At 53.1% G+C, this 21,899-nt stretch overlaps 1 protein-coding gene across 1 annotated transcript; it reads right to left on the bottom strand.

The window, feature by feature from the left end:
• Window positions 1-1,964: 1,964 nt before the first annotated feature.
• On the bottom strand, window positions 1,965-21,606 carry LOC145340734 (disintegrin and metalloproteinase domain-containing protein 19-like; the record flags this gene model as incomplete). Its single annotated transcript, XM_080185195.1, has 4 exons — window positions 21,528-21,606; window positions 19,697-19,839; window positions 13,531-13,708; window positions 1,965-2,054 (listed from the first exon to the last, which is right to left on the bottom strand). Coding segments are annotated over exons 1-4 (465 nt in total), but the record flags the coding sequence as incomplete, so codon positions are not given.
• Between the last annotated feature and the right edge of the window lie 293 nt (window positions 21,607-21,899).

Raw genomic sequence — 21,899 nt, 5'->3', positions numbered from 1 at the left:
GACTCTTCCCGCTCAGAAAGGACAGTAGGACTAGGGGGCACAGCCTCAAGATAAAGGGAGGCGGTTTAGAACGGAGTTGAGGAGGAACTTCTTCACTCAAAAGGTGGTGAATCTCTGGAATTCTCTGCCCGTTGAAGTGGTGGGAGGCTGCCTCGCTCAATATATTTAAGAAGCGGGTTGATGGGTTCTTGATAAGAGAGGGGATTAAGGGTTATGGGGAGAGGGCGGGGAAAGTGGAACTGAGCCACGACAGATCAGCCATGATCTTATTGAATGGCGGGGCAGGCTCGAAGGGCTAGATGCCTACTCCTGCTCCTATTTCTTATGTTTCTTATGTTCTTATGTTCCCCTACCCCCTCCAACCATCACCCACCACCCCCCCACTCCCCCTACAACCCCTCCTCCGCAACCCGCACCAATCCCCACCTACTCCCCAGCACCCCCCCGGCTGCGCTCCTCCCCGCCTCCCCCGCGCTCCCTCCCTCCTCGCGCTCCCTCCCTCGCGCTCCCTCCCTCCCGCGCGCCTCCCCTCCCTCCCTCGCGGCTCCCTCCCTCCCCGCGCTCCCTCCCTCCCTGCCCTCCTCCCGCTCCCTTCCTCGTGCTCCCTCCCTCCCTGCGCTCCCTCCCTCGCGCACCCTCCCTTGCGCACCCTTCCTCGCGCCTCCCTCCCTCCTCGCGCTCCCGCGCTCCCTCCCTCCCTCGCGCTCCCTCCCTCCCCGCGCTCTCCCTCCCTCGCGCTCCCTCCCCTCACGCTCCCTTCCTCGTGCTGCCTCCCTCCCCTGCGCTCCCTCCCCGCGCACCCTCCTTGCGCACCCTTCCTCGCGCTCCCTCCCTCCTCGCGCTCCCGCGCTCCCTCCCTCCCTCGCGTTCCACCCTCCCTCGTGCTCCCTCCCTCCCCGCACTCCCTCCCTCGCGCTCCCTCCCTCGCGCTCCCTCCTCGCGCTCCCTCCCTCGCGCTCCCTCCTCGCGCTCCCTCCCTCGCGCTCCCTCCTCGCGCTCCCTCCCTCGCGCTCCCTCCTCGCGCTCCCTCCTCGCGCTCCCCTCCTCGCGCTCCTCCCTCGCGCTCCCTCCCTCGCGCTCCCTCCCTCACGCTCCCTCCCTCGCGCTCCCTCCTCGCGCTCCCTCCCTCGCGCTCCCTCCCTCGCGCTCCCTCCCTCGCGCTCCCTCCTCGCGCTCCCTCCCTCGCGCTCCCTCCTCGCGCTCCCTCCCTCGCGCTCCCTCCTCGCGCTCCCTCCCTCGCGCTCCTCCCTCACGCTCCCTCCCTCACGCTCCCTCCCTCCCTCGCGCTCCCTCCCTCCCCGCGCTCCCTCCCTCCCTCGCGCTCCCTCCCTCCCCGCGCTCCCTCCCTCCCTCGCGCTCCCTCCCTCACGCTCCCTTCCTCGTGCTCCTCCTCCTGCGCTCCCTCCCTCGCGCACCCTCCCTTGCGCACCCTTCCTCGCGCTCCCTCCCTCCTCGCGCTCCCGCGCTCCCTCCCTCCCTCGCGTTCCACCTCCCTCGTGCTCCCTCCCTCCCCGCCCTCCCCTCGCGCTCCCTCCCTCGCGCTCCCTCCTCGCGCTCCCTCCCTCGCGCTCCCTCCCTCGCGCTCCCTCCTCGCGCTCCCTCCCTCGCGCTCCCTCCCTCGCGCTCCCTCCTCGCGCTCCCTCCTCGCGCTTCCCTCCTCGCGCTCCCTCCCTCGCGCTCCCTCCCTCGCGCTCCCTCCCTCGCGCTCCCTCCTCGCGTCCCTCCCTCTCGCTCCCTCCTCGCGCTCCCTCCCTCGCGCTCCCTCCCTCGCGCTCCCTCCCTCGCGCTCCCTCCCTCGCGCTCCCTCCCTCGCGCTCCCTCCTCGCGCTCCCTCCCTCGCGCTCCCTCCCTCGCGCTCCCTCCCTCGCGCTCCCTCCTCGCGCTCCCTCCCTCGCGCTCCCTCCCTCGTGCTCCCTCCTTCCTCGCGCTCCCTTCCCGCGCTCTCCCCAGCCAGAATCTGATACCTGGCACTTGCTGCAGCAGAGTCCGTGAGCACACTGAGCTCCTGGGGTCAGAGTGCAGTCACTGGCGTTACAACACGGGTTCACACATTCCTGTAATGAAGACACATTGCTGTGTATTACATTCTGGACATCACATTACACATCAATGTCCACTCTGCTTCCGATAGTAGTCATGATGTGGGTATGCCGGCATTGGACTGGCGTAAACACAGTAAAAAGTCTGACAACACCAGGTTTTAGTCCAACCTATTTATTTGATAATATACTCACAAGCTTTCGGGGTTAGTCCTTCGTCAGGTTCTGGCCTCAGACAGAGCATATAAAGCACAGACAGTTTAGAGATTACTGATTAGAATGCGAATCTTTACACCTAACCTGCTGTTCAAGACCTGAAGTGGCTGACAATGTGAGTGGAAGGAGCACTGATCACAGGTTAAAGAGATGTGTATTGTCTCCAGACAGTACAGTAAGTGAGGTTTTGCAAACCCAGGCAAGTCACGGGGGTTACAGATAGTGCGACATGAACCCAAGATCCCTGTTCAGACCGTCCTCATGTGTGCGGAACTTGGCTATCAGTCTCTGCTCAGCGACTCTGCGCTGTCGTGTGTCGTGAAGGCCGCCTTGGCCTTCTGTTCCCTTCCTGTTGGCGAACACTTCAGTGGTCACGGGCATTCAGCCTCTGACCTTCGGGTAAGCATTCTCCAAGGCGGCCTTCACGACACACGACAGCGCAGAGTCGCTGAACAGAGACTGATAGCCAAGTTCCGCACACATGAGGACGGTCTCAACAGGGATCTTGGGTTCATGTCGCACTATCTGTAACCCCCGTGACTTGCCTGGGTTTGTGAAACCTCACTTACTGTACTGTCTGGAGACAATACACATCTCTTTAAACTGTGATCAGTGCTCCTACCACTCACATTGTCGGCCACTTCAGGTCTTGAACAGCAGGTTAGGTGTAAGGATTCGCATTCTAATCAGTAATCTCTAAACTGTCTGTGCTTTATATGCTCTGTCTGAGGCCAGAACTCTCCATTCACCTGACGAAGGGACTAACCCCAAAAGCTAGTGAGTTTACTATCAAATAAATCGGTTGGACTAAAACCTGGTGTTGTCAGACTTTTCACTCTGCTTCCTCCAGCTCCCCAATATCCCGATCTAAGGAAGAATGTGCTGGCCTTGTGAACCTCCTCTGAACCATTTCCAGGAATGATCCATGGAATGAAAAGGAATGGTTGAGTAACAAGAATAATCCAGGTAATTACAGGCTGGTGAGCCTTACATCAGTGATAGGGAAGTTATTGGAGAGAATTCTTCAAGACAGGATTTATACCCACTTGGAAATAAGTGGACGTATTAGTGAGAGACAACATGGTTTTGTGAAGGGGAGGTCGCGTCTCACTAACTTGATTGAGTTTTTTGAGGAAGTGATGAAGATGATTGATGAGGGTAGGGCAGTGGATGTTGTCTACATGGACTTCAGTAAGGCCTTTGACAAGGACCCTCACGACAGACTAATGCAGAAGGTGAAGTCGATCGGGATTAGAGGTGAGTTGGTAAGGTGGATACAAAACTGGCTCAGTCACAGAGACAGAGGGTAGCAGTGGAAGGGTGTGTTTCTGAATGGAGGGCTGTGACAAGTGGTGTTCCTCAGGGATCAGTGCTGGGGCCTTTGCTGTTTGTAATATATATAAATGATTTGGGGGAAAATGTAACTGGATTGATTAGTAAGATTGTAGACGACACAAAGGTTGGTGGATTTGTGGACAGCGATGAGGACCATCAGAGGATAGAGCAGGATATAGATCAGTTGGAGACTTGGATGGAGAGATGGCAGATGGAGTTTAATCTGGACAAATGTGAGGTGATGTATTTTGGAAGGTCTAATACAGATAGGAAATATACAGTAAATGGCAGAACCCTTAAGAGTATTGATAGGTAGAGGGATCTGGGTGTACAGGTACACAGGTCACTGAAAGTGGCAATGCAGGTGGAGAAGGTAGTCAAGAAGGCACACGGCATGCTTGCCTTCATCGGCCGGGGCATTGAGTTTAAAAATTGGCAAGTCATGTTGCAGCTTTATAGAACCTTAGTTAGGATGCACTTGGAATATAGTGTTCAATTCTGGTCGCCACACTACCAGAAGGATGTGGAGGCTTCGGAGAGGGTACAGAAAGGATTTACCAGGATGTTGCCTGGTATGGAGGGCATTAGCTATGAGGAGAGGTTGGAGAAACTTGGTTTGTTCTCACTGGAGCGATGGAGGGTGAGGGGAGACCTGATAGAAATCTACAAGATTATGAGATGCATGGACAGAGTGGATAGTCAGAAGCTTTTTCCCAGGGTGGAAGAGTCAATTACTGGGGGGCACAGGTTTAAGGTGCGAGGGGCAAGGTTTAAAGGAGATGTACGAGGCAGATTTTTTACACAGAGGGGGGTGGGTGCCTGGAACTCGCTGCCGGGGGAGGGAGTGGAAGCGGATACGGTAGTGACTTTTAAGGGGCGTCTGGACAAATCCATGAATAGGATGGGAATAGAGGGATACGGTCCCTGGAAGGAGAGGGGTTTTAGTTCAGTCGGGGGCAGCATGGTCGGTGCAGGATTGGAGGGGCCGAAGGGCCTGTTCCTGTGCTGGAATTTTCCGTGTTCTGTGTGTGTCGGGGGATGGGAGAGGAAATGGAGGTTGGTCACCAGTGGAGTGCCCCAGGGATCTGTTCTAGGACCCTTGCTGTTTGTCATTTTCATAAATGACCTGGATGAGGAAGTGGAGGGATGGGTTGGTAAGTTCGCCAACGATACGAAGTTTGGTGGTGTTGTGGATAGTCTGGAGGGATGTCAGAAGTTGCAGCGTGACATAGACAGGATGCAAGACTGGGCGGAGAAGTGGCAGATGGACTTCAACGCGGATAAATGTGTAGTGGTCCATTTTGGCAGGACCAATGGGATGAAGGAGTACAATATCAAGGGTAGGAGTCTTAGCTGGGTTGAAGATCAGAAGGGTGAACTGGGTGAACCCTTCCATTGTTTGCTGGAGCAGGCGGAGTGAAGGAGCAGTGAGTCAGGTAAGAAATTACCTGTTCAAAAACTGTTTAAATCATTTAATAGCATTTTCGCGGGCTTTTTAGTGTTTAGTAAGAACTTACCTTGTAGAACTGTTAGATTCATTTAAAAGCATTTATGCGGGCTTTTTGTGTTTACCGCTTTAAGAATTCTAAGGGAGTGGATAGCAGGGATTTGTGGGTAAGCAGGCTTTTAAACAGCGCCAGGTTTAAAAGGAGGCCTGGTGTAGACAGCGGGCAGCGTCGGAGCGGGCAGCGGAGTGAGAGGGAAGCTGAGCGAGCTTCTAGGGCTTGGGAACAAAGGGCTCTGGAGAAAAGGGCCTGGTAAGTTTGCGTTCAAATCGTTGCTCAATATTACTACAGGGAATAATGGAGGGGCATGTGATGTGTTGTTTCTGTATGATGTGGGAGCTGGTGGACCCCAGGGTCCTTCCCAGTGACCATGTCTGCAGTAAGTGCAGGTTGCTGGAGGAGCTCCAGCTCAAAGTAGATGAGCTGGCCTCTGAGCTACAGACACTGAGGCTCATCAGGGGGAGGGAGGGTGCCATTGATAATGGGGTGCAGAGACATCCACACCCCCTAGACTGGCTAACTCTAAGGGTCAGGAACAGGAGGGGGCTGCGGAGAGGAAGGAGGGTGGGGACCAAATGCCTCAGCCTCTCAATCTGCATAACAGGTTTGAGGTTCTTGCTTCCAGTCTGGACGAGAATGAGGGAGGTGAGGTTGGTGAGCAAACTGCACACAGTACAGTGATGCAGACACAGGACATAGACAAACAGAAGGTGAAAAGGAACGTAGTAGTGATTGGGGATAGTGGGGTGAAGGGTATTGACACTGTCCTTTGTCACAATGACAAAGTGCACAGAAGGGTGTGTTGTCTGCCTGGTGCTCAGGTCCAGGATGTCGCATCTGGGCTGCAGAGGAACCTGGAGTGGGAGGGTGAGAATCCAGTCGTTGTGGTACATGTGGGTACCAACGATGTAGGCAAAATGCGAACTGAGGATCTGGGGAGGGAGTATGAAAAGCTGGGAATGGAATTAAAAAGTAGAACCGACAAGGTGGTTATCTCTGGACGACTGCCTGAACCGAGTGCAGACGGGCGTAGGGTTGATAGGATTAAGGAAGTGAATGGGTGGCTCAAGGATTGGTGTGGGAGGAATGGGTTTGAATTTATGGGGCATTGGCACCAGTAGTGGGGTAGGTGGGACCTGTTTGGGCAGGATGGGGTTGGTCTGAACCGTGCTGGGACCAGAGTCCTGGCAAATCGTGTAAATAGGACTGTAGACAGGGCTTTAAACTAATTAGGAGGGGTGGGGAGGGCGTGAGAGTAGGTGACATTACGGGGTCTAAAGTTAAGGAGAGGGTACAGGTAAGGGAAGAGGCCGAGGATGTCCCAATAATAGAGGGAGTAGGGGGCGTGAGTATAGTTGGTGGCGTTCTGGCAAATAGGGTCCAGAAGAAGGCTGGGATGAAGGCGCTTTATCTGAATGCACGAAGCATTCGGAATAAAGTGGATGAGCTGGTGGCGCAGATCAGCACAAATGGATATAGAACATAGAACATTACAGCGCAGAACAGGCCCTTCGGCCCACAATGTTGCGCCGACCAGTTAAAAAGCAATGACCCTCTAACCTAAACCAATCCCTTTCCATCCATAAACCTATCCACGGATCTCTTAAACGCCCCCAAACTAGGCGCATTTACAACTGCAGCAGGCAGGGCATTCCAGTCCCTCAACACCCTCTGGGTAAAGAACCTACCCCTGACATCCGTCCTATATCTACCTCCCCTTAACTTAAAGCCATGCCCCCTCGTGCTAGATTTCTCCATCAGAGGAAAAAGGCTATCACTGTCCACCCTATCTAAACCTCGAAACATCTTATATGTTTCAATAAGATCCCCTCTTAGCCGCCTTCTTTCCAGCGAAAACAACCCCAAATCCCTCAGTCTCTCCTCATAGGACCTCCCCACCATACCAGGCAACATCCTGGTAAACCTCCTCTGCACCCTCTCCAAAGCCTCCACATCCTTCCTGTAATGTGGGGACCAGAACTGCACACAATACTCCAAGTGCAGCCACACCAGAGTTGTGTACAGTTGCAACATGACGCTGCGACTCCTAAATTCAATCCCCCACCAGATATGATCTGGTGGCCATTACAGAGACGTGGCTGCAAGGTGACAGGGACTGGGAGCTGAATGTCCAGGGGTATCCAGTGTTTAGGAAGGATAGGGGGGAGGGAAAAGTGGGGGGGGTAGCTGTGCTGATTAAGGATAGCATCAGGGTGGTAGTAAGGGATGATATAGGAACCAAAGAGCAGAAAGTGGAATCGTTGTGGGTGGAGATTAGGAACAGCAAAGGGAGGAAGACGCTGGTGGGTGTTGTCTATAGGCCCCCGAATAATGATCTGGAGGTGGGGCGGGCTGTAAACGTGCAAATAAATGCGGCGTGCAGGAATGGGACGGTGATAATTATGGGGGATTTCAATCTACATATTGATTGGTCGACCCATGCTGGACGCAGTAGGCTTGAGGAAGAGTTGTTGGAATGCTGCCGGGATAGTTTCCTTGAACAGTGTGTGTTGGAGCTGACGAGGGAGCGAGCTATCTTGGATCTGGTGCTATGTAATGAGGCGGGTAGAATTAGGGACCTTGTGGTGAAGGATCCTCTTGGGAAGAGTGATCATTGTATGGTGGAGTTTCTGATGCAGATGGAGGAGGAGAAAGTGGGTTCCCGGACATGTGTCCTTTGTTTGAACAGAGGGGAGTACGGTAGGATGAGAGAGGAATTGGCGAATGTTGATTGGGGGAGCGCATTGGGAGGTAGGTCTGCTGAGGAACAGTGGAGGATCTTTAAGGAGATCTTTCTTGGTGCTCAGCAGAAATTTATTCCGATGGTTAAAAAGGATCATAGGACATAAGAACATAAGAACATAAGAAATAGGAGCAGGAGTAGGCCATCTAGCCCTTCGAGCCTGCCCCGCCATTCAATAAGATCATGGCTGATCTGTCGTGGCTCAGTTCCACTTTCCCGCCCTCTCCCCATAACCCTTAATCCCCTCGCTTATAATCAGCTGTGGATAACGAAGCCCGTTGAAGTGGTGGAGGCTGCCTCGCTAAATATTTTTAAGAAGCGGGTTGATGGGTTTTTGATAAGCGAGGGGATTAAGGGTTATGGGGAGAGGGCGGGAAAGTGGAACTGAGCCACGACAGATCAGCCATGATCTTATTGAATGGTGGGGCAGGCTCGAAGGGCCAGATGGCCGACTCCTGTTCCTATTTTTTATGTTCTTATGTTCTTATGAAAGTGTTAAATTAAAAGCGGAGGCGTTTAGAGTAGCTAAGAGTCGTGGGCGAGAAGAGGATTGGGAGAGGTTTAAATGTCAACAAAGATTGACAAAGAAGTTGATAAAGAAGGGTAGGAGAAACTATGAAGCTGGGCTAGCGCTTAATATAAAAAAGGATAGCAAGAGTTTTTATAAATATATAAAAAGGAAGAGGCTGGCTAGGGTGAACGTTGGACCCTTAGAGGATGAGAAGGGGGACTTAGTGGTAGGCGATGGGGAAATGGCTGAGGCCTTTTTTGTTTCGGTCTTCACGGAGGAGGACGTGAATAATTTACCGGGTGTTAGCGATGGAAAGGTGGTAGGACTGGAGGGTCTCAATGACATTATTGTTACTAGAGAGGTGGTGCTCGACAGACTGGAGGGACTGATTGTGGACAAGTCCCCAGGACCAGATGGAATGCATCCGAGGGTTCTGAAAGAAATGGCGGAGGTGATAGTGGATGCCTTGGTGGTTATTTTCCAGACGTCGCTGGATTCCAGGGAAGTGCCAGAAGATTGGAAAACGGCTAATGTTACGCTGTTGTTTAAGAAGGGTGCCAGGCAAAAGGCAGGGAATTATAGGCCGGTTAGTTTAACGTCTGTTGTAAGTAAAATGTTAGAATCCGTCATCAAGGAGAAAACAGCGAGGCATCTTGAGGAGAATTGTTTGATAGAGCAGACGCAGCACAGTTTCGTTAAAGGGAAGTCGTGTCTGACAAATTTACTGGAGTTCTATGAGGATGTGTCTAGGGCGGTGGATAGAGGAGAGCCAGTGGATGTGGTCTTTCTTGATTTTCAGAAGGCGTTTGACAAGGTACCTCACAAGAGGTTATTGCAGAAGGTCGAGGGACATGGAGTTGGGGGTAGGGTGTTAGCGTGGATAGAGGATTGGTTGTCAAATAGGAGGCAGAGAGTGGGGGTCAGTGGGTGCTATTCGGATTGGCGGATGGTGACTAGTGGAGTGCCCCAGGGGTCGGTGCTGGGGCCTCAGCTTTTTACCATTTATATAGATGATCTGGAGGAGGGAACCGAGTGCAGGGTGTCGAAATTTGCTGATGACACCAAGATTGGGGGAACGGCAAATTGTGCGGAGGGTGTGGAGAGTCTGCAGAAGGATCTAGATAGGCTGGGCGAATGGGCCAGGAAATGGCAAATGGAATTTAATGTTGGCAAGTGTGAGGTGGTCCACTTTGGTAGGAAGAATGGGAGGAAGGACTATTACTTACGGGGCGAAAAACTGCAGCAGGCGACGGTGCAGAGGGACCTCGGGGTCCTTGTGCATGAGTCGCAAAAACCCAGCTTGCAGGTGCAGCAGGTGGTCAGGAAGGCGAATGGGATGCTGGCCTTCATAGCGAGGGGGATTGAATATAAAAGTAGGGAGGTCTTGCTGCAGCTGTATAGGGCATTGGTGAGGCCGCAGCTGGAGTACTGTGTGCAGTTTTGGTCGCCACACTTACGCAAGGATATTTTGGCCTTGGAGGGAGTGCAGAGGAGGTTTACTAGGCTGATACCGGAGTTGAGGGGGTTGAGCTATGAGGAGAGGCTGAATAAACTAGGCTTGTACTCGTTAGAGTTTAGAAGAATGAGGGGAGATCTCATTGAGACGTATAAGATGATGAATGGATGGATAGGATAGAGGTGGAGAGACTCTTCCCGCTCAGAAAGGACAGTAGGACTAGGGGGCACAGCCTCAAGATAAAGGGGGGGGCGGTTTAGAACGGAGTTGAGGAGGAACTTCTTCACTCAAAGAGTGGTGAATCTCTGGAATTCTCTGCCCGTTGAAGTGGTGGAGGCTGCCTCGCTAAATATTTTTAAGACGTGGGTTGATGGGTTTTTGATAAGCGAGGGGATTAAGGGTTATGGGGAGAGGGTGGGAAAGTGGAACTGAGACACGACAGATCAGCCATGATCTTATTGAATGGCGGGGCAGGCTCGAAGGGCTGGATGGCCTACTCCTACTCCTATTTCTGATGTTCTTATGTTCTTAAGGATCTTGGGGTCCAGGTCCATCGGACTCTTAAATCGGCCTCGCAGGTTGGGGATGTGGTCAAGAAGGCGTATGGTGTACTGGCCTTCATTAATCGAGGGATTGAGTTTAGGAGTCGGGAGGTAATGCTGCAACTTCATAAGACCCTTGTCAGACCCCACTTGGAGTACTGTGCGCAGTTCTGGTCGCCTCACTACAGGAAGGATGTGGAAGCTATTGAGAGGGTGCAGAGCAGATTTACAAGGATGTTGCCTGGATTGGGAGGCATGCCTTATGAAGATAGGTTGAGGGAGCTGGGTCTCTTCTCCCTGGAGAGATGAAGGTTGAGAGGCGACCTGATAGAGGTTTATAAAATGTTGAGAGGAATAGATAGGATGGATTCTCAGAGGCTATTTCCCAGGGCTGAAATGGTCGCTACGAGAGGACACAGGTTTAAGGTGCTGGGAAGCAAGTACAGAGGAGATGTCAGGGGTAAGTTTTTCACTCAGAGGGTGGTGAGTGAATGGAATCGGCTGCCGTCAGTGGTGGTGGAGGCGAACTCGCTGGGGTCTTTTAAAAGACTTCTGGATGAGTACATGGGATCTAATGGGATTGGGGGTTATAGATAGGTCTATGGATTGGTAGGTATGGATATGATCGGCGCAACTTGTGGGCCGAAGGGCCTGTTCGTGCTGTAGTGTAGTTTGGGACAGGAATGGTTGTTGCAGGTCCCGGGGTTCAAATGCTTCAGTCGGAGTAGAGAAGGAGGTAGAAGGGGGGGAGGGGTAGCATTATTGGTCAGGGACTGTATTACAGTGTCAGAGAGGAAGTTTGATGAGGACTTGTCTGTTGAGGTAGTATGGGCGGAGATTAGAAATAGGAGAGGAGAGGTCACCCTGTTGGGAGTCTGTTATAGACCTCCTAAAAGTTCTAGAGAGGTTGAGGAAAGGATTGCGGAGACGATCCTGGTTAGGAGTGAAAGTAATAGGGTAATTGTCATGGGGGACTTTAACTTTACTAATATTGATTGGAATTGCTATAGCTCTAGCTCGTTAGAGGGGTCAGTTTTTACACAAAGCGTGCAGGAAGGTTTTTTGACTCAGTATGTAGATAGGCCAACTAGAGGTGAGGCTATATTGGATTTGGTGCTGGGAAATGAGCCAGACCAGGTGCTAGAACAAAGAACAAAGAACAACACAGCACGGGAAACAGGCCCTTCGGCCCAACCAGTCAGAGACAGCAGTGGGAAGTTGTGTGTGGAACCGGAAGAGATTGGAGAGGCATTGAACCAATATTTCTCTTCGGTATTCACGCAGGGAGACATAAATGTAGCTGTGGAGAACACTGGGTTACAGGGTTGTAAACTGGATAGTATTGCAGTTGATAAGGAGGATGTGCTGGATATTCTTGAGGGTTTGAAAATAGATAAGTCCCCTGGGCCGGATGGGATTTACCCTAGGATTCTCTGGGAGGCAAGAGAGGTGATTGCAGAGCCTCTGGCTCTGATCTTCAGGTCATCGTTGGTCACAGGTATAGTGCCAGAGGATTGGAGGATAGCGAATGTTGTCCCATTGTTTAAGAAGGGGAACAGAGACTTCCCCGGGAATTATAGACCGGTGAGTCTTACTTCTGTTGTGGGCAAAGTATTAGAAAAAATTATTAGGGATAGGATTTATAGTTATTTAGAGAGTAATGAATTGATTGGAGATAGTCAGCATGGTTTTGTGGAGGGTAGGTTGTGCCTTACTAACCTTATTGAGTTTTTTGAAAAAGTGACCAAAGAGGTGGATGGGGGTAAGGCAGTTGACGTGGTATATATGGATTTTAGTAAGGCGTTTGATAAGGTTCACCATGGAAGGCTTCTGCAGAAAATGCAGATGTATGGGATTGAGGGTAATCTAGGTAATTGGATCAGGAATTGGCTAGCAGATAGGAGACAGAGGGTGGTGGTTGATGGTAAATATTCGTCATGGAGTTCGGTTACGAGTGGTGTGCCTCAGGGATCTGTTTTGGGGCCACTGCTGTTTGTAATTTTTATTAATGATCTGGATGAGGGTATAGTTGGGTGGATTAGTAAATTTGCTGATGACACCAAAGTCGGAGGTGTGGTAGATTGTGAGGAAGGGTGTCATAGTTTACAGAGAGACTTAGACAAGTTGCAGAGCTGGGCCGAGAGGTGGCGGATGGAGTTTAATGTGGAAAAGTGTGAGGTCATTCACTTTGGTAGGAATAACAGATGTGTAGAGTATAGGGCTAACGGGAGGACTCTGAATAGTGTGGATGAACAGAGGGATCTAGGTGTATGTGTACATAGATCCCTGAAAGTTGGGAATCAAGTAGATAAGGTTGTTAAGAAGGCATACGGTGTCTTGGCGTTTATTGGTAGGGGGATTGAATTTAGGAGTCGCAGCGTCATGTTGCAACTGTACACAACTCTGGTGCGGCCGCACTTGGAGTACTGTGTGCAGTTCTGGTCCCCACATTACAGGAAGGACGTGGAGGCTTTGGAGAGGGTGCAGAGGAGGCTTACCAGGATGTTGCCTGGTATGGAGGGGAGGTCCTATGAGGAGAGACTGAGGGATTTGGGGTTGTTTTCGCTGGAAAGAAGGCGGCTAAGAGGGGATCTTATTGAAACATATAAGATGAGTAGAGGTTTAGATAGGGTGGACAGTGATAGCCTTTTTCCTCGGATGGAGAAAGCTAGCACGAGGGGGCATGGCTTTAAATTAAGGGGGGGTAGTTATAGGACGGATGTCAGGGGTAGGTTCTTTACCCAGAGGGTGGTGAGGGATTGGAATGCCCTGCCTGCTGCAGTTGTAAATGCGCCTAGTTTGGGGGCGTTTAAGAGATCCGTGGATAGGTTTATGGATGGAAAGGGTTTGGTTTAGGCTAGTGGGTCATTGTTTTGTAACTGGTCGGTGCAACATTGTGGGCCGAAGGGCCTGTTCTGCGCTGTAATGTTCTATGTTCTAGACTGTGTGTCGGGATGGGAGAGTGAGGAAACATTTGTATCCCTGTCCTCACATCCTCTCACTATGAAGACCATCATACCATTTACCTTCTTTACTGCCTGCTGTACCTGCGCGCTTACTCTCAGCGAATGGTGTACGAGGACTCCAAGGTCTCGCTGAGTATCCCTCTCTCAGTTTACACCCATTCCAGTAAACCCAGACAATTTTCCAGGGCGTTCCTGTCACTGGGAGAAAGGTTCTCACCTCGACACTCCCACAGTCGCATTCCTCATTATCCTCCACGTATCCGTTACCACAGCTGTGAGCTCCGTACATTCTCTTTGGGTCTGGCAAATTAAAGAGGCACATTCCACCTCCCTTCCCAAAATACTGCCGCAAATCCAGCTGGCTACAGGAGCTGAACACTCTCGGGAATGGGTGTCTACAAGACAAGGACATGGATTACAGTCTGTACAGGAACAGGATACAGAGAAGCCCCACCCTCAGAGACACAGACAAACCCCACCCTCAGAGACACAACCCCCACCCTCAGAGACACAGACAAACCCCACCCTCAGAGACACAGACCAACCCCACCCTCAGAGACACAGACCAACCCCACCCTCAGAGACACAGACAAACCCCACCCTCAGAGACACAGACCAACCCCACCCTCAGTGACACAGACCAACCCCACCCTCAGAGACACAGACAAACCCCACCCTCAGAGACACAGACAAACCCCACCCTCAGAGACACAGACCAACCCCACCCTCAGAGACACAGACAAACCCCACCCTCAGAGACACAGACCAACCCCACCCTCAGAGACACAGACCAACCCCACCCTCAGAGACACAGACAAACCCCACCCTCAGTGACACAGACCAACCCCACCCTCAGTGACACAGACAAACCCCACCCTCAGTGACAAAGGCACACCCCCACCCTCAGAGACACAGACCAACCCCATCCTGACAGACAAACACCCACCCTCAGTGACAGACAAACAACCCTTTCCCTCAGTGACAGAGACAGACTCCCCACCCCCAGAGACAAACTCCTGCCTCACTGACACAGGCGCCCCATTCGTGCTTAGGGTTGGTGTTTGGGGTCTGTATTTGGATATAAATTGTCCGATTGGCAAGGTGCAGAATGGGTTCATGAAGGGTAGGTCATGTTTGACTAATTTGGTGGAATTCTTTGAGAACATTACATGTGCAGTGGACAGTGGGGAACCTGTGGATGTGGTGTATCTGGATTTCCACAAGGCATTTGATAAGATGCTGCACCAAATACTGCTACATAAGATAAAGGAGGTTAAGGGAAGGGGATATTAAGCAGAGATTTATGGAGTTGGGGTGGAAACTAAAGGCCAAGTCAGACAGAGTGGTTATCTCCGGATTCTTGCCTGTGCCACGGGATAGTTTAGAGAGGAACAGAGAGAGGGAAAGTTTGAACTCGTGGCTGAGGGGATGGTGCAGGAGGGAGGGGTTCAGGTACTTGAGCAATTGGGGCTCATTCTGGGGAAGGTGGGACCTCTATAAGAGTGATGGTCTACACCTGAATCAGAGGGGGACCAATATCCTGGGGGGTAAATTTGCAAAGGCTATGCAGGGAGGTTTAAACTGATTCGGAGGGGGGGGTGGGATCCTGGGTAGAGGGGGTGAAAGTGAGGGGGGCATAGATGGGGACTGCAATGCACAGCATCGTGGGGGTGGGGCGGAGCAGGGTTTGAAATGCGTATACTTTAATGCGAGGAGTATTCGCAATAAAGTGGATGAACTTGCAGCGTGGATCAGTACCTGGGACTTTGATGTTGTGGCCATTTCAGAGACATGGATAGAGCAGGGTCAGGAATGGTTGTTGCAGGTCCCGGGGTTCAAATGCTTTAGTCGGAGTAGAGAAGGAGGTAGAAGGGGGGGAGGGGTAGCATTATTAGTCAAGGATTGTATCACAGTGTCAGAGAGGAAGTTTGATGAGGACTTGTCTGTTGAGGTAGTATGGGTTGAGATTAGAAATAGGAGAGGAGAGGTCACCCTGTTGGGAGTCTTTTATAGACCTCCTAAAAGTTCTAGAGAGGTTGAGGAAAGGATTGCGGAGACGATCCTGGTTAGGAGTGAAAGTAATAGGGTAATTGTTATGGGGGACTTTAACTTTACTAATATTGATTGGAATTGCTATAGCTCTAGCTCGTTAGAGGGGTCAGTTTTTGTACAAAGCATGCAGGAAGGTTTTTTGACTCAGTATGTAGATAGGCCAACTAGAGGTGAGGCTATATTGGATTTGGTGCTGGGAAATGAGCCAGACCAGGTGCTAGACTTGGAAGTTGGTGTGCATTTTGGTGATAGTGACCACAATTCGGTTACGTTCACCTTAGTGATGGAAAGGGATAGGCATGAACCTCGGGTCAGTAGTTTTAGCTGGGGTAAGGGTAATTATGAGGCTATTAGGAGTGAATTAGGAAGCATAGGTTGGACTAGGAGATTACAGGGACTGGGAACGTCCGAAATGTGGAGTTTTTTCAAGGAGCAGCTACTGCGAGTCCGTGATAGGTATGTCCCTGTCAGGCAAGGAGGAATTGGTAGGGCTAGGGAACCGTGGTGCACCAAAAAAGTTGATTCGTTGGTTAGGAAGAAAAAGGAGGCTTATGTTCGGATGAGACTTGAGGGCTCAGGTAGTGCATTAGAAAGCTTTAGATTGGCTAGGAGGGAGTTGAAGAGTGAGTTAAGAAGGGCTAAAAGAGGACATGAGAAGACTTTGGCTGATAGGGTTAAGGAGAATCCTAAGGTGTTCTATAGGTATGTCAAGAACAGAAGGTTGGTTAGGGCAAGGTTAGGGCCAGTTACAGACAGTAGAGGGAAATTGTGTGTGGAACCGGAAGAGATTGGTGAGGCATTGAACCAATATTTCTCTTCGGTGTTCATGCAGGGGGACATGAATATAGCTGAGGAGAACACTGGGTTACAGGGGTGTAAAATAGAAAGTATTGCAGTTGATAAGGGGGATGTGCTGGATATTCTGGAGGGTTTGAAAATAGATAAGTCCCCTGGTCCGGATGGGATTTACCCTAGGATTCTCTGGGAGGCAAGAGAGGTGATTGCAGAGCCTCTGGCTCTGATCTTCAGGTCGTCGTTGGCCTCTGGTATAGTACTGGAAGATTGGAGGTTAGCGAATGTTGTCCCATTGTTTAAGAAGGGGAACAGAGACTTCCCCGGGAATTATAGACCGGTGAGTCTTACTTCTGTTGTGGGCAAGGTTTTAGAAAAAATTATTAGGGATAGGATTTATAGTTATTTGGAGAGTAATGAATTGATTGGAGATAGTCAGCATGGTTTTGTAGCGGGTAGGTCGTGCCTTACTAACCTTATTGAGTTTTTTGAGAAAGTGACCAAAGAGGTGGATGGGGGTAAGGCAGTTGACGTGGTATATATGGATTTTAGTAAGGCGTTCGATAAGGTTCACCATGGAAGGCTTCTGCAGAAAATGCAGATGTATGGGATTGAGGGTAATCTAGGTAATTGGATCAGGAATTGGCTAGCAGATAGGAGACAGAGGGTGGTGGTTGATGGTAAATATTCGTCATGGAGTTCGGTTACGAGTGGTGTGCCTCAGGGATCTGTTTTGGGGCCACTGCTGTTTGTAATCTTTATTAATGATCTGGATGAGGGTATAGTTGGGTGGATTAGTAAATTTGCTGATGACACCAAAGTCGGTGGTGTGGTAGATTGTGAGGAAGGGTGTCATAGTTTGCAGGGAGACTTAGACAGGTTGCAGAGCTGGGCTGAGAGGTGGCGGATGGAGTTTAATGCGGAGAAGTGTGAGGTGATTCACTTTGGTAGGAATAACAGATGTGTCGAGTATAGGGCTAACGGGAGGACTTTGAATAGTGTGGATGAACAGAGGGATCTAGGTGTATGTGTACATAGATCCCTGAAAGTTGGGAATCAAGTGGATAAGGTTGTTAAGAAGGCATACAGTGTCTTGGCGTTTATTGGTAGGGGGATTGAATTTAGGAGTCGCAGCGTCATGTTGCAACTGTACACAACTCTGGTGCTGTCGCACTTGGAGTATTGTGTGCAGTTCTGGTCCCCACATTACAGGAAGGATGTGGAGGCATTGGACAGGGTGCAGAGGAGGTTTACCAGGATGTTGCCTGGTGTAGAGGGGAGGTCCTATGAGGAGAGACTGAGGGATTTGAGGTTGTTTTCACTAGAAAGAAGGTGGCTAAGAGGGGATATTATTGAAACATATAAGATGATTAGAGGTTTAGATAGGGTGGACAGTGATAGCCTTTTTCCTCAGATGGAGAAAGCTAGCACGAGGGGGCATAGCTTTAAATTAAGGGGGGGTAGTTATAGGACGGATGTCAGGGGTAGGTTCTTTACCCAGAGGGTGGTGAGGGATTGGAATGCCCTGCCTGCTGCAGTTGTAAATGCGCCTAGTTTGGGGGCGTTTAAGAGATCCGTGGATAGGTTTATGGACGAAAAGGGATTGGTTTAGGTTAGAGGGTCATTGTTTTTTAACTGGTCGGCGCAACATCGTGGGCCGAAGGGCCTGTTCTGCGCTGTAATGTTCTATGTTCTATGTTCTAAAGGTGCACAGTGTTACGAGGATAGAGGATTGGTTAACTAACAGAAAGCAAAGAGTGGGGGTAAATGGGTGTTTTTCTGCTTGGTGATCAGTGACTAGTGGTGTGCCTCAGGGATCAATGTTGGGACCACAATTGTTTACGATTTACATTGATAATTTGGAGTGAGGGATCAAGTGTAGTGTGTCAAAATTCACAGATGACACTAAGATGGGAGGCAGAGCAAAGTGTGCAGAGGATGCTGAAAGTCTGCAAAGGGATATAGATAGTCTCAGTGAGTGGGTGAGGGTCTGACAGATGGAGTACAATGTTGGTAAATGTGAGGTATCCATTTTGGTATAACAGCAAAATGGACTATTATTTAAATGGTAAAAGATTGCAGCAAGCTGCTGTGCAGAGGGACCTGGGTGTCCTTGTGCAGGAATCACAAGGAGTTGGTTTGCAGATACAGCAGGTAATGAAGAAGGTAAATGGTATTTTATCCTTCATTGCGAGAGGGATGGAGTTTAAAAACAGCGAGGTTATGTTGCAGCTGTATAAGGTGCTGGTGAGGCCACACCTGGAGTTACTGTGTACAGTTTTGGTCTCCTTACTTGAGAAAGGATATACTGGCACTGGAGGGGGTGCAGAGGAGATTCACTAGGTTGATTCTGGAGTTGAGAGGGTTGGATTATGAGGAGAGACTGAGTAGACTGGGGATATACTCATTGGAATTCAGAAGAATGAGGGGAAATCTTATAGAAACATATAAGATTATGAAGGGAATCGATAAGATAGAAGCAGGGAAGTTGTTTCCACTGGTGGGTGAAACTAGAACTAGGGGGGATAGCCTCAAAATAAGGGGAAGCAGATTTAGGACTGAGTTGAGGAGGAACTTCTTCACACAAAGGGTTGTGAATCTGTGGAATTCCCTGTCCAGTGAAGCAGTTGAGGCTCCCTCATTGAATGTTTTTAAGGCAAGGATAGATACATTTTTGAACAGTGAAGGAATTAAGGGTTATGGTGAGCGGGTGGGTAAGTGGGGCTGAGTCCATGAAAAGATCAGCCATGGTCTTATTGAATGGCGGAGCAGGATCGAGGGAGCAGATGGCCGACTCCTGCTCCCAGTTCTTATGTCAGGACTTGGGTTCAGGGTCAGTGTCCAGGGGCGAGGTTTGGGGTCGGTGTCCAGGGCCAGGGTTTGGGGTCAGGGGCCGGGGTCAGGGTCGGTGTCCGGGGCCGGGGTCAGGGTCAGTGTCCGGGGCCGGGGTCAGTGTCCGGGGCCAGGGTCAGTGTCCGGGGCCGGGGTCAGTGTGCAGGGTCAGGGTCGGGCTCGGTGTCCGGGCTCGGTGTCCGGGCTCGGTGTCCGGGGTCAGTGTCCGGGGTCAGGGTCGGGCTCGGTGTCCGGGCTCGGTGTCCGGGCTCAGGGTCGGGCTCAGTGTCCGGGCTCGGTGTCCGGGCTCGGTGTCCGGGGTCGGTGTCCGGGGTCAGGGTCGGGCTCGGTGTCCGGGGTCAGGGTCGGGCTCGGTGTCCGGGGTCAGGGTCGGGCTCGGTGTCCGGGCTCGGTGTCCGGGGTCAGGGTCGGGCTCGGTGTCCGGGCTCGGTGTCCGGGGTCAGGGTCGGGCTCGGTGTCCGGGCTCGGTGTCCGGGCTCGGTGTCCGGGGTCAGGGTCGGGCTCGGTGTCCGGGCTCGGTGTCCGGGGTCAGGGTCGGGCTCGGTGTCCGGGCTCGGTGTCCGGGCTCGGTGTCCGGGGTCAGGGTCGGGCTCGGTGTCCGGGCTCGGTGTCCGGGCTCGGTGTCCGGGCTCGGTGTCCGGGGCTGGGTTCCCGGTCAGTGTTGAGGCTCAGGGGAAGGTTCTGACCCTGTTGCAGCCGCCATGATGCAGCCCCCCTGTTGGGCTGTGGGTTGGACACAGCAATGTGGACCATCATGCCTCATTCCAAAGTTGTGTCCAATCTCGTGAGCCATCGTCGCAGCTGCACCAATCGCAGGAGCCGAATGATCCTGGGGAGGAATCAGAACCAATCAACTGCTCTGGAGCCACAACATGGAGAAAGGCTTCAAAAATCTGACCGCCCCCCCCCCCCCCCACTGACCCCCCCCCCCACTGACCCCCTCCCCCACTGACCCCCTCCCCCACTGACCCCCTCCCCCACTGACCCCCCAACTGACCCCCACCCCCATTGACCCCCTCCCCCACTGACCCCCTCCCCCACTGACCCCCTCCCCCACTGACCCCCCACCCCCCACTGACCCCCCCCCACTGACACCCCCCCACTGACCCCCTCCCCCACTGACCCCCTCCCCCACTGACCCCCCACCCCCCACTGACACCCCCCCACTGACCCCCTCCCCACTGACCCCCTCCCCCACTGACCCCCCACCCCCCACTGACACCCCCCCCACTGACCCCCTCCCCCACTGACCCCCTCCCCCACTGACCCCCTCCCCACTGACCCCCCACCCCCCACTGACCCCCTCCCCACTGACCCCCTCCCCCACTGACCCCCCCACCCCCACTGACCCCCCCACCCCCACTGACCCCCCACCCCCACTGACCCCCCCACCCCCACTGACCCCCTCCCCCACTGACCCCCTCCCCCACTGACCCCCCCCCCACTGACCCCCCCAACTGACACCCCCCACTGACCCCCTCACCCACTGACCCCCTCCCCCACTGACCCCCTCCCCCACTGACCCCCTCCCCCACTGACCCCCCACCCCCACTGACCCCCCCACCCCCACTGACCCCCTCCCCCACTGACCCCCCACCCCCACTGACCCCCCACCCCCACTGACCCCCCCACCCCCACTGACCCCCACCCCCCACTGACACCCCCCCCACTGACCGCCCCCCCCCACTGACCCCCACCCCCCACTGACACCCCCCCACTGACCCCCCACCCCCCCACTGACCCCCCACCCCCACTGACCCCCACTAACCCCCCCACTGACCCCCACCCCCACTGACCCCCCCCCACTGACCCCCACCCCTGACCCCCACCCCCACTGACCCCACCCCACTGACCCCCACCCCCACTGACCCCCCCTACTGACCCCCCCAACTGACACCCCCCACTGACCCCCCCAACTGACCCCCACCCCCACTGACCCCCCCAACTGACACCCCCCCACTGACCCCCCCAACTGACCCCCACCCACACTTGACCCCCTCCCCCACTGACCCCCTCACCCACTGACCCCCTCCCCCACTGACCCCCCAACTGACCCCCACCCCCACTGACCCCCCCAACTGACACCCCCCCAGCCCTGACCCCCCCAACTGACCCCCCCACCCCCACTGACCCCCCCCCCACACTTGACCCCCTCCCCCACTGACCCCCTCCCCCACTGACCCCCTCCCCCACTGACCCCCTCCCCCACTGACGCCCTCCCCACTGACCCCCACTGACCCCCTCCCCCACTGGCCCCCTTCCCCACTGACGCCCACCCCCCACTGACCCCCCTCCCCCACTGACCCCCCTCCCCCACTGACCCCCTGGTGACCACCCACTGATCCCTCCACTGTCCCCTCCGTGACCCCGCCTCACTAACCCTATCCCTGCTGACCCCCCCCCACGGGTAACTATCTCACCGCGGTTACTCCCCCCCCCCCCCCCGGGTAACTATCTCACCGCGGTTACTCCCCCCCCCCCGGCGCGGTTACTCCCCCCCCCGGGTAAATATCTCACCATGGTAACTCCTGCTGAGCTATCCGAGGAACACATTCCCTCCAATGCTGCCATGCCGATCGTGGTTCCTTTAAATGTGATGCCTCTGGAACGGGATGGGGATATTACTGGACATGCAAGCAACGGGAAGATCCGGAAAATTCCCTTTAACACCCACTGAAGGGGGAATTAAGAAGCTCATCATCTTCTTCACTGCCCTCGTATTGGACGAGCCCATGGCCAGAATGGGGTTGGTAAGGATTTTACACCAGTCAACATTGAGGCACTGACAGAACGCGCATCATTCAGCTAAATAACTTTTAAAATAGGATTAGGAGTTAACGAGAAGCAGTTTACACATACAGGATGCAGGAATTGATTGAAACGAGTGAT

The sequence above is a fragment of the Carcharhinus amblyrhynchos genome, unplaced genomic scaffold (genome assembly GCF_965287045.1).
Source record: "Carcharhinus amblyrhynchos unplaced genomic scaffold, sCarAmb.v2.hapA chromosome_1359, whole genome shotgun sequence".
Lineage (NCBI taxonomy): Eukaryota > Metazoa > Chordata > Chondrichthyes > Carcharhiniformes > Carcharhinidae > Carcharhinus > Carcharhinus amblyrhynchos.
Note: the sequence above shows the minus strand (reverse complement) of the source record. Positions and strands in the feature narration are given on the sequence as shown.